Source organism: Eucyclogobius newberryi, unplaced genomic scaffold (assembly GCF_026437365.1).
Source record: "Eucyclogobius newberryi isolate DKJ021-1_F unplaced genomic scaffold, fEucNew1.0.hap1 SCAF_12, whole genome shotgun sequence".
Lineage (NCBI taxonomy): Eukaryota > Metazoa > Chordata > Actinopteri > Gobiiformes > Gobiidae > Eucyclogobius > Eucyclogobius newberryi.
Window position 1 is genome coordinate 9511923 of NW_027315746.1, and position 17316 is coordinate 9529238.

The following is a 17316-nucleotide window of genomic DNA, read 5'->3' on the forward strand; positions in this document are numbered from 1 at the left end:
TTTTGAATCACGTGTGGTAAGGGAACGTTTCATTTTGTTAGTTTATTCTGTATTTCAAATGATCAATCTAAATGTATTTTAGGGCTGAATGGTGTGGAGGAGTCAGACTGTGCAAGGTTTTCAAATCAAATGTCCAGGAAACTCAAATACTAATTAAAACAATCAAAGTTTTTGCAACTTCAACTTTTTTCCCCATTAAAAATGATATTAATGGATTTTGATTTTGTCATTGCACCAGTTCAATCTGAGCAGCCCTGAATTGTCACTTGATTAAAAACATTTATACATCTCCCATTATATTGTCCTGGTCTCTTCCAGTCTGTCCCGTCCCAGCTCCCATTCTTGTCCTGGTCTCTTCCAGTCTGTCCCCAGGTCTCTTCCAGTCTGTCCCGTCCCAGGTCCCATTCTTGTCCCTGTCCCCAATCTTGTCCCAATTTGAAGAAAGTGAAAATATAAACTCACACTTCAAACACACTGATTGACAATGACTGACATGTTTTTTATTCAACAGGTCTTTGCAAATTCAGCTGAACGTAATCGTAAACAGTCTCTCCATCTCGTCACTGACACCACAAAATAAAGCTGGACAACGTTTAATCATTCAACAGAATCGGTCAAACTCTCAAAAACAGACGACACTCTCACTCACCACAGACTTAAGTACTTTTGTTCTGAAACATTCAAAAAGTAGAGGAAACGACGTGTGTCTTAATGGCCGATAACAGATCATTTAGTGAAGCCCTTTGCAGCTCGTCCCACAGTTTAATGTCGTCAGGACGAATCAAAAGCCTTTGGAAAACGTTGCGTTTCATACAAGTTCATCCCGTGATTCTGTGAGTTCTGCTTCAGCGCGTGGGACTGAAGCTCTTTGTTCTAAAACAGGCTCTGCTGGCGGCGTCCTCCTCGTGAATCCAAGAAAAAGGTGCCACGTTTGTTATTACTCTTTATATTCCAGAAAATGTTGTAGTTTTTTCCGGTGCTCGGCCGACATCTGGACAGCGCTGTGGAGGACAAGACAACGTTACTGTCACGTGAACGAGACAGATACAGTTTAAACAGAAAAGGATCTTTAATAGATTTATTTACTCTTGGCAGATTTGATGGGTCAGGCTCAATTATTATTCTTTATAAAAGGAAACTATTGGTACATGTTCTTGGGGAAAGAGTATATTTAATGTATATTCCCTGTTTCCATTTTTAACTCATCTTTGTCCAGTGGCTTGACTTATGTAGAAACAAATAATTCTGGACTTCTTCAATGATCAAAATTCATTAAAAAAAAAGATCACAAAAACCCCCCCAAAAGATTCAAAGTTATGTACACATTTATTATTGTAGTTATTCTTCAAATCCATTCATTCCCTGGCAATATTCATACTGTGCGCACACCAAAATCTGATTATCATCCGATAATCACACATTCTGGAGCTTTAAGAGAATTTAAATGACACAAATCGCAAAGTCTGTCGTTAATAATCAGACGGATCATGAGCAGAGAGAGACATCAGACGATTTAGCTGTTAAAAGACTTAAAACAATCTTTAGAGTTTCCTTGCGCACGTAAACACAGGAAACCGAATCGAAGTGACAGCTCACGGTGATGTTTGTGTCCGTGTGGATGTGGATGTGCCATGACTTACTTGAGGTGTTCTCTGAACGTGCTGGTGATCCTGTAGAGGGCAGTCTTGAGCGTGGCCCTCAGAGCAAAGCGCAGTGTCTTGTAGTTGCAGTCTCCCATGACGCTGCCGGAGCGAGAGGGTTTACTGGAGGCGTGAGGCAGCTTGAAGTGTCTGTCCACGGCCTGCGCGGGGAAAAGAACAAGATATTACACATTAAACACATCAAAGAACGTAAAGAGGGTGAATACTTGACCTGTTTATTTCAGCAGATGAGCTAAAGTGTCAAAATAATCGACAAAAGGCAGGATTTTCACACAAATAAATGACTCTGCTCGCACGAAAAGGGAGACGTAACAATTATTCGCACCCAGGTGTATAAATGTGGATGTCATTTTCCAACAAAGATTCTGACACGCGTATGATTTGATTAAGGAAACGACTGCGGAGCCAGAACTGAGAAATCTTTGTATTTGGCATTTTACCACAGCAACAAGAGGATTTTCACGTTTTCATTTTGAACTTTGGTTTAATGAGCTGAAGTCTGGAGCACGTGAGACGCACATGGAGGACGCTCTGACCTGCACAAATCAACCCAAACAACAGAGTAAAGTAACGATGAGGGAACTCTAGAATGATACTGATTTTACTTAAACAGGGACATATTTTACAACATTTCTGATTCTGAAAATGATGAGCTTTTAACCTCGTGACAGCAGAGTTTACTCAAAGTTTCATTTGATTTAATCCCGTGTTGTCCTGGAACTGAGGCTCTAGTGCTCAGAAAATGTCAGTTTTCACCTACCCCCCATCTCCGCCCACATCTCTGCAGTTTGAAAACTTGAGATTATGAACGATGGAGTTATAAAATATCACTTAACCACTTTTTTAAAAATAGAAACTCAAGTGACGATCTACAGCTCGTTAGTGAAATGTCAATGGTCCCGTTTCTATTACTAAACTGTTTATGATCAAGATTACAGTTTACAAAGAACAACATTTAAAATAATGATCTACTTATGTTATAGTACAACCTAAGAATAAGAACCTGCAAAAAAACTGAATTGATTGCGATTGGAGGGTTTTCCCACCTCAGGATCAATATACTTAAAGAAATGTTCTTTTGCAGTTGATGAAACGGCCAATAATGAAAAACAAACCTCTTGTAGCGCCAACATTGAGCCGAGAATGCTGGGTAATGTAGTTTGCACGACTCCAAACTGATCCTCGCTGTACGAGGCCTGGACGAGGTACGACAAACCTGTGAAAACCAGAGGAAATAACAAGTGAGGACTTCATTCTACGGCTCATAGTTCATCTACACCACGTCCGTGTTGCATTTTGGGAACATTTTGGGAACGTTTTGTACCTTCCAGAGCCCAGATGTGAGCCTGGCCGTCGGAGAACAGGGCCTGGCTGGAGGCTTCTGGCAGCTGCAGGAAAAGTACAGTCACTGTGAGGTCGAGGGGAGCGAGGGACTTGCACTGAGCGACTCGGGCTTTAGATGGACACGGATTAGTAAGACTACACTATGTCACGCATGCATCATTTAACGAGACACTACACGAGCCTCCGCACGAGCCTCCACCGCACACGGGAGGAAACTAGGACAGAACTAGGACAGAACTAGGACAGAACTAGGACAGAACTAGGACTACAACGAAACAAGAACAGAACAAGGACAGAACTAGAACCAGAGCAAAACTAGAGCAAACTAGATGGTCAAGTGGCACCGGGATGAAGATGAAACATGCAAACTAAGGGAAGTTCTGGTTCAGGGCTGTAAATTATAATCACTGGCAATGTCAAATAATCTAATAATAGTTTCAGTAAGATACGAACGCCTCAATTTAAAATGAATACTAGAGGATTTTGAGCGTGCAATCTGAGTCTCATTTCCTCCCACATGTCAACCATTCCCTGCGTCCTATTGCACACCTGCAGCCTCGTTCCCATGAGAGCAGCACGTTTCCCTGGCTGTGCATGCGTGGTTGAGATACCGGCGTGTGTTTAGAGAGTTCCTTCAGTTACAGTACAAAATGATGACGGAGAAAGATTGTGTTCGAGAAGAGATGAAAATCTGCAAAGACGAGAGCTAATAAACGCACGTGTAGCGGCGAGGCTGTTCTGTGCACGAGGTTTGATGGGAGGCGGAGTCTTGGAAACAACAAGAGGGTGGGGGCGAGTGTGGCGAGCGTGCACATAAAAAAAAAAAAAAAAAAAAAAAGAAAGTTACTTAGATCCACTTTAAGTTCCTCAGAGCGCTTAGAGTATTCCACATTATGGAATTAGACCAAATAAGCCCCGTCTCACGTCAGATCTATGCTCGCAGTAAGAATGCATGTTTTTCAAGGTACTTTTTACGACGAAACAACCAAAATACTGCAATATCGTATACTCACAAAATCATGGGAAGTCAAAAAAAATATCAAATTATAAAGATCGTTCTGCAGCAAAAGTTACATAAGGAACTACACAGACCATGAGCCTTTGCTCCATTACACTACAGCACAGACAACATGAAGAAAGGAATATTGTGATCATATTGTACCACGAGATTTGAATATTACTGTAATATTCCAAGTATTTTAGAGCAATAAAACATCTGTATTTTCATAATTTCAATGTTATACTGCGAAACACTGGTCAAAATAATATAATTTTGTCCCTTACATTCTAGTTTTAATAAGATCTTTCTTATCAAGTCATTGCATCACATGTTCTCATATCGTGCAACTGGATCAATCTGATCAGTACATGTCGTGATCAGTACATGTCGTGATCACGACACGTCTGATCACGACACGTCTGATCACGACACGTCTGATCACGACACGTCTGATCAGGACATGTCTGATTAGGACACGTCTGATCAGGACATGTCTGATCAGGACATGTCTGATTAGGACATGTCTGATCACGGTGTGTGCGGTAAATCAAAATGAGGAGACGACCTTGTGTGTGTGTGAATCCTTAATTGGAGCTTTTAAAGTGATTGGCTGCTCCCTCGGTGGAAAAGGTCTGCAATAGTAATGTGCACAATCAAGAACCCAAACCAGTGGAAATGAATCATGCATCTGGAGCGACATGAAGAGGAAAGAGTCTACGACGAGCAGAATGTCAGGAAAAGAGGAGACGTCTCTGTAATTCCAATTCAAAAAGAAGAATTCAAAGCACTGTGTCATTTTTATTTTTTGCCATTTAGTAGAAATAATGCCAATACCAGTTCAGAAAATTGTTATATTCTAGTAAATTGTTGTCGTTTGAAAGCATTTTTAACACATTTCTACATCACTAAATGTTCTGGTCATATTTCACTTTGAATTGGACCGAAATGACGCCATCTTTTCCACATTAATCGTGGATGTAAACACACAAACACATAAACAAACGTGGGAGTGAGCATGCAGTAACCCGGTCACACCACACGGTGCTGCGAGCGGCGCGTTCCTCTTACCTTGTTAAACCAATACATAATCAGCACTCGCTTTGCCAAGAAATGTTTCACCTGAATGGGACAGTTTCAGTGGATGTTTTAGAATGTGACACACGTTTACAGCAGCAACACAAAGAGCTCCTTCATCACAGACGCGCCTGGGACACAATGTGGGCAGGAAAAACACAAAACCTGACAACACTCGATGTATTACTCAAGAGAAACTAAAGTGTAAAAGTTTATGATGGAAAACGGCGGGGAGTTTGTGAACGAACCTGCTCTCGTCTGTTTTGGAGGAACTGGGCCAAGAAGCCGGGTTTGGAGGCTTCCTGTTTGGGAGAGGGCGCCGGGGCAGGAGACGGAGGAGGGCTGCTGCTTTTAGAGTCTAGGACAAAGTATTCAAAGGGTTAAAAAGAGACAAGACAGGCATATAAAATCAGCGCTTTCAAGGGGAATAATATTTAAAGTATATAATCATGATCTGGACATCCATTTGACTAAATATATGAAAAATAAACGGGAAAAAAAGAGGAATAGTTTTGTTTTGACGGACGAAGAATGGGAAAATGGATGCAGCAAGTCACATTTGGAGGTAATTCTGTTGGAAGAATGTTTTTTTATAACATTGTGTCAAAGTGCTCATTATTCACAGGGCGGGGCTGAATGTCGGAGAAAGTGTGGTTGCCAGGAGATCACATCATTGTCATGTGTTCTGGGAGTGTTCCTTCGTATTCGGGCCTCAAAACCCCTGCCATGGACACAATACTTGGATACTTTTGTAATATACTTCTGGCGGCTGAGAAAAGGCCGTCACAAAAAATGAATGACACAAACTGCGCAGACGGTTAAGGACCAGACCAGACCGACACCATAACTGACATTCGGAATACGAAAAAAAGATACATTTATTTATTTATCACTTTAGAACTCCTCGAGGAAGTGTCTGGTGTGGGGGAAGTCTGGGAATCCCCCTGGATAAGCCGAAGAAGATGGATGGACTTGGAATATTTGGATTGGACTAAATGGGACTTTTATTTTGGACTTTGTGCGTTTTAATTTCTTTTCTCATGAATACCGTATTTTCCGGACTATAAGTCGCACCTTTTTTCATCGTTTTGGCCGGGGTGCGACATATACTTATATTTATACTTGTGTATATGTGTATATGTGTGTATATGTGTATATATATATATGTGTATATATATATATATATATATATATATATATATATATATATATATATATATATATATATATATATATATATATATATATATATATATATATATATATATATATATATATATATATATATATATATATATATATATATATATATATATATATATATATATATATATATATATATATATATATATATATATATATATATATATATATATATATATATATATATATATATATATATATATATATATAAATCGCACTGAGTACAAGTATATATGTGCTCTTTTCTTCTCTATTATGCATTTTTTGTCTGGTGCGACTTATAGTCCAGTGCGACTTATAGTCCAGTGCGACTTATAGTCCAGTGCGACTTATAGTCCAGTGCGACTTATAGTCCAGAAAATACGGGTAAATACATATTATGATGTATTTTGTGTTAGAAATAATCCATTATCAAAAAAGGTGTTTTTAAGTTGATTTTCACCCAGGAATGTAAAAGTCTAGCGCTTGAAAACATGGTCCCGATGACAACCATTAAACCCTCTTCTCCTGGACCAATGAGATGAAACAGAAAGTGCATGTGATCATGTGCTTCATCCTGGTCCTCACCGGTGGACGTGGACCAGAGTTTGGGCCCGCGCCTGAAGATGTGCGGGCTCTGAACCGTCCCGTGCCAGGGCGAGAACTGCTCGGCCGGCGCGGTGATGCAGCGCAGGGCGGGCGAGGAGAACGGGCTGTCCAGGTCCGGGGTGAAGGGCGCGGTCAGGGGGCTGCGGGGGCCGCGGGGGCCGCCGGCGATGGAGCGCGCGAACACGGAGGTCGGGGTCTTCATCGGGATGGCGGGGCGAGGGCTGAACGGGTCCCCGGGGCTCACTAACGGGACGAAAAGGGGAAAACTTTCAACAACACAGTCACATAACAATAACTGCTCATGTTCTGGACAATAGACTAGAGTATTTAAAGTGATATATTCTTTATTAGATCGAGTATAAATCAACATGAAGTTCAAGGACATTCTAAAACTGTTCAGGAAAGTAAGTTTGTCCCATTTATGTGTTGCATCTGATGCAGCCATTTGGGCTCAAAATGGGATCAGTGTAAAAGAGCTGCCAGTATTAAAGTATCACAAACTGTGCAGGAAAAGAATGTGATTAGATTATTTTTACCGTTCAGTTGAGAAGATTCTGGAGACAAACTTAAAATATGAACTGCCAAACTGAAATGTAATCTCACGGCTTTATAAAAGCAGCAGCAACACCACGAACAGGATTTGAATACACATTTCTACAAAGAAGAAAGTCTTGTATTATCTCTCAATTTGCTGTCATTTCCTTGTACTTATTGGTATATAATTAATGATTTAACAAAAATGTATAAACCTGACAAATAAATCTTACACTGTTTTTAGTTAGTTTTTATATTGTGATGTTTTTGTCTGTGTTTTTCATGAATTAGTGAAATATTTAAATGACAAAATGATGTTAAAGCTGCGACTCGCAAACGAAACAAAACGAACCTGAGGCCTCGGACGAGGTCTTCCTGCCGCTCCCGCTGGACAGAGTTTTGGAGCGGCCGTTTGTTGCCACGGTGTCGTGATAGGCCACGAGTCTCTGGGTCAGATCAGACAGAAGCGACAGACACTCTTTACTGATGGCGTTCCAGTTATGAGGGTGGCCGCCTGTGGGAGAGACATGTACAACTCCTTTGAATAAATGAAAAAATACCATATTGTACAGCCCTAAATAGCATAATGTCCACAAGGGCCCTCTTCCCCCGGGCCCGGCACTCTTCCCTGTGTCTAATTCCAGGTTTAGTCCCAGTTTAGGTCAAGTGCAACGGCCTTAAAAATATATTATTTCAAATAATCTTTTCTAGGCCGAGTTATTCTGATGATCTTAATTGAGACCCAATTTGGCCTTTTCATTTGGACAGTTTTGACAAGTGAACAAATTGATTTACTCGTTAGATGTTATTACTGAAACAACTGGGTGAAATTGTCATTTTAAAATATCGCCATAACTGCTTTGAACTTCATATGCATCGGCTTTTATCCAGTGCCTTTACTACAGAGTGCCTTTAACACAGTGCCTTTATAGGAATAATAGGATTTTTTTGCCAATTTAAGAACTCAAACGACTGTTAGTCCCTTTTTTTTTTTTAAATGAACATGCGCACACTCTCCACACTCACCCCCCACCCTCCTGTTGTTTTCCTCCTGTTGTGTGCGGCTGCTATCCTGGGGACGAGGCAGAACGAGGCTGCAGGTGTGCAGCAGGACGAAAGGGATGATTGACATGTGGGAGAATTACTCGACTGTCCACGCCACGAGGAAATGAGACTCTGATTGCACGCCAAAAATCCTCCATTATCCCTTTAAACCAGCACCTTTAATAATGCCTTTACCTGGCTGACTCAGACTGAAGACCTCGGCGCGGCGCATTGGCGAGTGCTGAGAAAGAAGGGCCAAGTCTTGCAGCGCTAAAAACTGAACAGAAAAGTGGAATTAGAGGCATTTTAAAGAGGAATGTGAGACAAACGCAGAGACACTCCACATTTACCTTGAGAATCATGGGATGCTTCTCTGCGATGACTTTGGGCAGACATTGCTGAACATCGTCAGTGAACGATGTCTGGACCGGAAAACTGTACAACTAAAGAAGGAATAAAACAAACACATTAAGTTAGGATTAGAACATCAAAGCTGCTCCTACAGTCATTCTCAATACAAAAACACACATAAGACAGTTTCTAATACATTAAAACTGGGGCTTATTCAATAATCGATAATAACATTTAACAACAAGTAAAGGAAACTGGAATGAATTTGGTGTTTGAACATTTTCCACAATATTTCCTTAATATATTTGCCAAGAGTCATTAACTTATTATTCAAAATACACTTCAAAAACAATTATTGACGTCAACAAAGCCACAAATTAAAAATATTTGATGCATGAATGATTAGAATTCAGTTCAACGCTGATATTTTCTCATTACTTAATCAGATTTTAGTCTAAAATCGAGACTCAAATCGTCAGTGATCAGTGAAATTAAAGTCCACGGTCGATTCTCAATCTGTAAAAACGTGCGGTTCAGACTTTGGAGGACGAAATCTGACTATTTTTGTGATTTAACGATTAAACATCTGTAGTGTTTGTGTTCAGGGATTTTGTTTTTAAATGTTTTTAATCAGACAAAATTAAATGAACGTAAAAAACATGACCAATCAATGAGGAAAACGAATAATGATTACCGTATTAAAAGTCGCACCTTTTTTCAGTTTTGGCCGGGGTGCGACTTATACTTATATTTATACTTATACTCTGGAGCAACTTATGTGATATTATTTGTTATTGTCACACTTGCACCTGCATTTCATACTCCAGTGCGACTTATATATGTTTTTTTCTTCTCCATTATGTATTTTTTGGCTGGTGCGACTTATAGTCCGGAAAATACGGTACGTTTTCTCATTCTCCAGCCCTCCTGCTTTTAGTGTCATGATACAGTCCCATCCAAACGTGACAGCGAATGATGTTCACGTGAAATAGAACAATAATAATGGCGTGGCGGTTTGTTTTTGTGGCCTCACCTCCGTGACAAAGACCCTGAAGAGCAGCAGAGTGGTGTACCAGGTGAAGAGGAGGAAGGAGGCGCTGGTCCACGTGTGGTAGAGTAAGGAGAGATCCAGCAGGCCCCCCACGGTGTCCAGGGCGTGCACGGAGCTGGGGGGGAGCAGGTTACACGCCTGCATTATTCACACGCCACAGATCTACTCCTGCCACGGCGAGCGGGAGGTCAGTAATGTCAGTGTTATCGGGTAAAAGCCACTCACCCGTCCACGTCCAGGTTAAGGGTCTTACACAGCCAGGCTCTGGGGGCGTGTCCTGAGGAAACGCAGCAAATACAACAGATTAACGGATTTATTTTATTTTTAAGTTTCAGGAGGAGGGTACGATATAAATGTTCGACAAAATGGTAAAACTCTGGAGACAAACAGGTGACTCGCTCCATGAAACCAAACAGTCTTTTTTTTTTGCAATAAAAACACTTGTAAATGAAGAAATAACAAATATGTTTATACCATACAGTGGAACATTCCAGGATTTATATAGAGGCGAGCAGTATTGAAATGTATATAATATTGTTCTGGAAATATTTAAATTTGATTATTGAGTATGTTGTCGTTTATAATAAAAAAAAAAAAAGAATTCTACCTTATATAAAAATGAGCTTATGGTGACATTTCTGAACGTTTGCGATTAATTTGACAGACATTTCACATTTGTCTGAGAATTAAAACCTCAACTAATACATTAAAAGACTAGTATAAACACTTAATTGTTGATATTTAACTTAAACACATCTGAAAAATGTCCAAACAGGCAAAAGGTGCACATTTGTTATATCTAAAGTAAAGATTAGCTTGTACATTTTATTATGAATCATCTTTATGGTCTCATAATTACACTTTGAGAAGGACTTACCCAGAAAGAAGTAAACCACAAAGAAGTGGCAGACAGAATAAAGTGCTTGAGCGGCGCTGCACTTCAGCACCAGTGGAATGGAGGCCTTGAAGCGCAGGTATTTGTATTGCTGGAAATGGCAGAAATTATTATTTATTTATTTATTTAATATATATATATATATAAATGATTATATATATATATAATATATATATATATATATATATAATATATATATATATATATATATATATATATATATATATATATATATATATATATATATATATATATATATATATATATATATATATATATATATATATATATATATATATATATATATATATATATATATATATATATATATATAAATATAATCGTTTAAAAAAATATTCAATGTCAGATATCTCATGTCTTAGAACTTAAAATAATTGCTATACTGAAACATTACTTTCCATCAGGCTTGTGTTACGCCATCTACTGGCAGCAGAGGGAATTACAATGGGAAAACCCCAACATGCTGACATGAGCACACAGTTGTAGTTTGCGCTATTTGGCGGCAATGCTCAGAATGCTCAGTCCGACAATGATGTATGGAATTAACAGCACAGAAGTTCTTTGAAGTCACAGAACTGGGAAATATGGAATTAAGCATTTTGTGAGGCTCAAAGGGAAGAGAATTTACTAAACATGATTCATCAAACTACCGTGAATGAACTCTAAGTATGTTTTTAATGAAGGAACAATGTTATAACATGGTTAAAAGGGAAAACAATATTAAAACCTGTTACCACCCACCTGTCCGCCGGCAAACATTTTCTATATCTCAAATATTCTCTTACATCATCACTTTTATTTCCGTGGTCAATACCAGCAAGCCATACATCATTTTAAAGCTTATTTTCTCAACAAAACGAATATGTCATTGATTTACATTGAATAATATGCCCCAAGAAGCAATTGCCAATAGTTTGTGAGAAAGTCTCAACTTTTACAAACGCATGTCCTACCTGTTTGCTGTTTATGACGGACGAAACGGCTTTAATTCTGTACATCCTTGTACTCAGTCTGTCCGTAAGGAATCATTGAAAAACAATATCCACTTGTATTTTTCCTGAAGTTATCCGATTTCGAGATATTATCAAGTAAACAACCTTTTCTTTGTTTCTCGCCGGACGAGAATGCGCTTGTTCGGCGCATTTCTCCGTCCATAACAAATGACCTGTTTGACATATAAAATAATGTTGGATATCCTTCTTTTCCTCAGACTGTTACCTACAGAATGAGACCATCCACAAATTTTTCTCTCCACGGGTTTGTTTGCTACAGCCTCCGCAAAAAAAAAATGCGCCGCTTGCGACGCACATGGATTAGTCTGTTTACATCTAAATAGCGCCGCGTGCGAATGACGTAGCTGAGATTGATTGACATATTATTCTAGCCAATGAGAATAACTTTAGAATGGTGGGCGGGACAAAGGTCTTATTGACACAGAATCTTCTGTATTATCGTGCGTAAGGCTCCGGGAAGGCTGTAAAGAGCGAGATTTCTCGGCAGGATTTTGCGCATAACGTTTTCTGATTTTATTAGCCTTTTGGACGTGCATATTGTTAGATATATGTATTATTATACCAATACAAAAATAAAATAAAAATATTATAATTTTTATTTATTTTTTTAACCTCTATATGGGAAATTCATGGGTAAACTCATATTTACACATTTTCACATATATTGTTTTTAGCAGTTATAATTGGTATTAGTGGCCTACAAAACATCAAAATGTATGTTTTATGATCATAGAGGAGCTAAAATTATAATAAAACAGTTTGGCACAATTGGCACATATTTGGATCACTTGTTCCGAATATACTTTTTGATACAAAAAGGTCAACAGCACCAAAATGCCTGTTCCTAGAGATCTGAAACTTTACACAGTTGTTGTCAACAAGATAAACATCATGTACAGTGAACAGCATATGCACACAATGAAATATGTCATGCTCAGGACCATTACAAATTAACAATATTCAGGCGAGACTAAAAAAGGATGTTTTGTTTATGTTTGGGCCTCTGTAGTGTAAGTTCTGAAGCCCTGACAGTGTGTCATGTGCACATCTGCAGAAACTAGAAGGCCTGAGCTTTCTAATGATGCATCACACTTGCATGTGGAACATAAGATCCTCTTTTAATACGCAATGCCATTTGGGTATGTCCAACCATTGTGCACAGGGCGAAAATAGGTGGATGGTAACAGGTTAAATGTACATAATCAGTGTTATTTAAGATGGTTCATTTAAAAAGTCCAATAATGTTTGGGTTCATTAAAAAGACATTTCTTTAAATCAAAAAGGTTGTGACTGTTCGATATAAGGATTTTCTTTTTGCCACATCCTCCTCACTCAGAACTGCATTATGGGAACGCACCTGAACCGCGTGGAAGGCGACGTAGTTCATGTTGTGGATGACGCCCAGGAGGCTGTGAGAAAACCCTACGAACGCCCCGCAGAGCAGAAGGAAAAGATGATACTCGTTCAGACACATGCAAGCGGGACTCTCTCTGAAATGACAAAACCATTAGACGACACATAACATACAATATGCAGCGTATAATTGGCTCGTGTCCAATGTCGGGGCACTTACGCGTCGCTCTGTTGACAAGGGGAACAAAGGGTCTCGTATCGGCCCCCGATCGTGATGGCGCAACACCAGGCCATGATCATCCCCATGATGCAATGCACCAGAGAATTGAAAAACTGACGGGGGTGGAGGAGCTGTCCGAGGAGGGCGATTTTTGAGCAGGCAATTGTTGGTATGACTGCGGGAAGGAGGAAAAGGAAGTGACAGACAAGTAAAGTGTAAATATCAACAGGTTAAACTTGACTAGTTGATCATCGATATAACATCAACAAATACTTAAAGAATCACTAGTCGTACTTGTTATCGATGAGGGAAACTGCACTACTACCGTATTTTCCAGACTAAAGTTGCACCTTTTTCTATAGTTTTGGCCAGGGTGCGACTTATACTTATATTTATACTTATATACTTATACTCCGGAGCGACTTACATATGTTTATTTCTTCTCTATTATGCTTCTTTTTTTTTTAGTAACAACCATAAAATTGCCAAAAAAGGTTCCTCCACGTTGAAAATTATGTGAGGTTTTGTAGTTGTTTACATTTGGATTGGACAAAAGAGGTTAACACTTTCCAGCAGCTGTAGTTATGAAGATACCGCAAGTGCCACAATGACAACGAAAATATTAAATTGAATAAATACATTGTGAAAGAAAGATTTTTTATTTATTATAAATTATGTCAAATATCATCTTGGCTCATATTTCTCATGGGAATCGCGCACTTACCCGAGTAATACTTCAAGTTGAGAAAACCGATCACAATAACGACGCCACTCAGAAGGATCAAGGAGAAAATGGAACTGATATCCAACATGAGGGACACGCATTCTGCAAGAAAACGGAAGTCGTTTAGTTAAAAGTCATGTTTTAGTTTGTGAATAATAATGAGTCTTACCGTAGATCCATTGAACCGGGTGGAAAAAGCTGAAACGACTGAGAAAAACAAAAACGCCTGTGGTCAGAGGCAACAAGAGGACGGCCCAAGCAATACTGGCTGCAGCTCTCCACCAAATCACCTGAAGAACCAAAACACCACGAATCAAATCATTCACATTAGTGTCGTTACGGCATTTATGACGAATTTATGGCATTTATGACAAATTTAAACTAAACAGACACAACAACACTAAACTGAAGAACATGTTATTCCGACAGAGGTAAAGTATAGATTTACTCATCCAATTAAATAAAAAAAGGTTGATGTGGGATATATTGTGCCAGAAAAAAAACAAAAATGACATTGAAACTAATTCATGCAATTGACACAATAACAGGAAAATCCAAATAACACTTTCCCAAATGAACTATGTCGTAATAACACTGAGCTGGAATAAATAAAGAGCAGAATGAAACACTCAAATAGTTAATATAATTTATAAGTCTTCCAAGTTAATTGTTCACCTCTCTACATTTGAACTTTTAATATTACAAAAAACAAAGTGTTTCCGGTCAGTGCAAAGAAAAGAAAAACATGACAAATATTGAGCTCCAAACAATATTATTACTGCTTTTAATGTAAGGAACTAGAATACTGTCACAGGCCTATTCAAAAACATTTTCTGTGAGTAACGTTATGTATATTATGAAACGTATTACACAAGAAATAAATGTGTTTACATGTCATGAATAGCAATTTATTTTAAGACCAATTAGTCACAGCAAAACATTTTTAAGTGTCTCATTCACGCTCCACAGCTTTAACCCTTGTTGTTGGAAAAATCGTTACTTAAAAAGTGCTTATATTTGCTTCAACATCAGGGTCAGAACGCGATTCCTTCCTTTATAACGTCTTTTACTTGTGCTTTTTTACTTTGTTTGAATAGAGTTAGCATGACAGCTAGCTAATGCTAACAACATCACACAGCGTCCTCTGCTTAAGATGGCGTGAAGATGACGTTAACACTTACCTTACGGACAAACCAACAACTCTGCTGGACTGAAATCATGTTGAGTGTCTTCACAGAGACCCGCGGGGCGCAACAATCTCTCTGGATCTTCTCCTCCTGTCAAACTATTTTCCTCCGCGTTTCCCACATCGCGCCACACGCATTAAGGACCCGCGGGGCTCGCCACAGAGGCGTCCAGCTAAATGCCTGCAGAAGCTTTGCGACAATCTGTATGATTTACAATGACAATTAATCTGAGGCCTGGATATTTATTTATAGGTTTCGGCTTCTCAAGCTGAAGAACTTTTTCCCATTTGAAAAGTAATATATTTTAATCACTATGGGACAATTTCTCATCATTCTATAAGACAATGAAACTTTGCCAAATGATTTAATTACATTTAAGGTACCATCACATGCCATAAAACAGGCCTTTCTTTCAATAATAATCTCTCTCATCTTTGTTATATACATGGTGTGAAGCATTTAACATGCCAGTCTGTACAGTGCATTAATCACGCAGTGGTCAGTTATGAATCCCTTTGTCATGGTGATAACCGTTCCCATAACTGGGGAAACTGTGTTTGTCCAGAACAGTCTTCTTGTCACTGTCCCGACTGAATGGCTTGGTTTCAAAGGCGTTGGCGGGCAGTTTCTGAGATAATCCGATGGACATTTCAGTCTGAACGTGTCTGTGAGTGAACTGTCCAGCTGCTTTCTGTCCGGGCTTGTGGTTGATGGCCGGCAGTGCGAGCTGCTCCCTCTGGACCTTCTTGTCCTCCCAGAGCTTCAGCAGACGCCGTTGGTTGTTGGTCATGTCCTTCAGGTTCTGCTGCAGGCTCTGGACCTGGTCCTCCAACAGCGTTTTGGACGTGACCGTGTTGGCCAGCTCCGACGTCAGGTCATCGATGGTCAGGCTGAGTTTGCCCGTCTTCTCCACCAGAGAGACGCACTCGCGGTCCTTCTCGTGCAGGTCGGCGATGATGTCCTTGGTGGTCTTGCCGTTGAACTTGGGATTGGCCTCCAGCCCGATCTCGGTCCGGAGCGTCTTGACTTGCTTCCGCAGCTCCTTGTTGTCCAAGGTCAAGGTCTTGAGCTTCTGCTTGAGCGCCTCGGTGGAGCGCATCCTGGACTCATACTGCCTCAGCTTCTCCCGCAGCACCCCCTCTCGGTGCAGCGCGTCGTCCCGCTCCTTCCGGCACTTCTCCAACAGCTTCAGCGTCTCGAACTTGGACGCTTTGGAGTCCTTGCGGTCGGCCATGTTTTTCCACGTGCTGTCCCACGCGACAATGAGCGACCTCACAGAAGCATTGCCTACAAAACGGTACAAAAGCGTTCGATACTCCAAATATCCATGGTGGTGATAAATCCCTGCAGGTGCGGAGGGTTGCGCGGCCCGAGGCTACTGTGCGGGTGGCACGGTCGGTGAAGAGATACCGCTGTGTGACGGGCGGCGCCGGTGTAACTCAAAGCTGGGGCTAGAATGACCATTAATTAGCCGCCGCCATCCTTTTGACACAGTTTCAAGTGACACAATTTTTTTTTCTTTCTTCTTTCTGTTTTGTTAATTAATGTAAGAACAATACGCGGCGGGGGAAATAACAAACGGCCAGGTCAAGGGTTTTAGAAGTGGCGACGGTGGCACAAACTTAAAGCCGTATCGGGCGACGGAACGCGGTGTAATTTTCCGCCGCCGCCACCGACCGGAGCGTTAAAGCATGACACGGTGGAGCCGATTAGCGGCGACAGCGTTGATGGATGAATAGGAAAAACTGTATCAGGCCAATGTTCACTTTCAGGGTAAGTCGGTATATGAACCTATTATAACCCTGATATAAATACTTAAAGAGTCAAACTGTTGAAATCTACAGAGGATGAGCGGCGCGTGGGGCGTCCAGGGTGAGACCAGGGACAAACCCATGTACTGTATATTATTAAACGTAAGCTGCAGTTAACTTATTGTAGTAGTTCAAGTCAAACCATTTCTTCTATTGTAGTCTTCTTCTAAATACCCTTTTGACTAAATACCTGTTGAAATATGGTTGGCTGAAGCCTCTATTTATGATCAAGTTTATTATTT

At 40.0% G+C, this 17316-nt stretch overlaps 2 protein-coding genes across 2 annotated transcripts; both read right to left on the minus strand.

Annotated features, from left to right (window-relative positions):
* Positions 1 to 526: 526 nt before the first annotated feature.
* On the minus strand, positions 527 to 15408 carry ndc1 (NDC1 transmembrane nucleoporin). Its single transcript, XM_072440727.1, has 18 exons — positions 15258 to 15408; positions 14246 to 14366; positions 14077 to 14178; positions 13353 to 13527; positions 13137 to 13269; positions 10728 to 10836; positions 10076 to 10127; positions 9833 to 9965; positions 8799 to 8891; positions 8644 to 8725; positions 7757 to 7918; positions 6850 to 7113; positions 5328 to 5437; positions 5074 to 5124; positions 2986 to 3049; positions 2777 to 2877; positions 1641 to 1801; positions 527 to 1001 (listed from the first exon to the last, which is right to left on the minus strand). The coding sequence occupies exons 1-18, from the start codon at positions 15294 to 15296 to the stop codon at positions 938 to 940; spliced, it is 2016 nt and encodes a 671-aa protein (XP_072296828.1). The 5' UTR covers positions 15297 to 15408; the 3' UTR covers positions 527 to 937.
* A 179-nt stretch (positions 15409 to 15587) lies between these two features.
* LOC140355808 (uncharacterized) lies at positions 15588 to 16497 on the minus strand. Its single transcript, XM_072440452.1, has one exon. The coding sequence runs from the start codon at positions 16495 to 16497 to the stop codon at positions 15763 to 15765; it is 735 nt and encodes a 244-aa protein (XP_072296553.1). The 3' UTR covers positions 15588 to 15762.
* Positions 16498 to 17316: the final 819 nt, after the last annotated feature.

Excerpts from the sequence above, each read along its gene's own strand:
- ndc1 (XM_072440727.1), bottom strand. The coding sequence starts at position 15,296 with ATGATTTCAGTCCAGCAGAGTTGTTGGTTTGTCCGTAAG. Across the intron at positions 7,919-8,643 it reads CTTCAGTCTGAGTCAGCCAG|GCGGCCACCCTCATAACTGG; the intron begins GTAAAGGCATTA and ends TCTCTCCCACAG. Across the intron at positions 5,125-5,327 it reads TCCAAAACAGACGAGAGCAG|GTGAAACATTTCTTGGCAAA; the intron begins GTTCGTTCACAA and ends TGTCCCATTCAG.
- LOC140355808 (XM_072440452.1), bottom strand. The coding sequence starts at position 16,497 with ATGGCCGACCGCAAGGACTCCAAAGCGTCCAAGTTCGAGACGCTGAAG.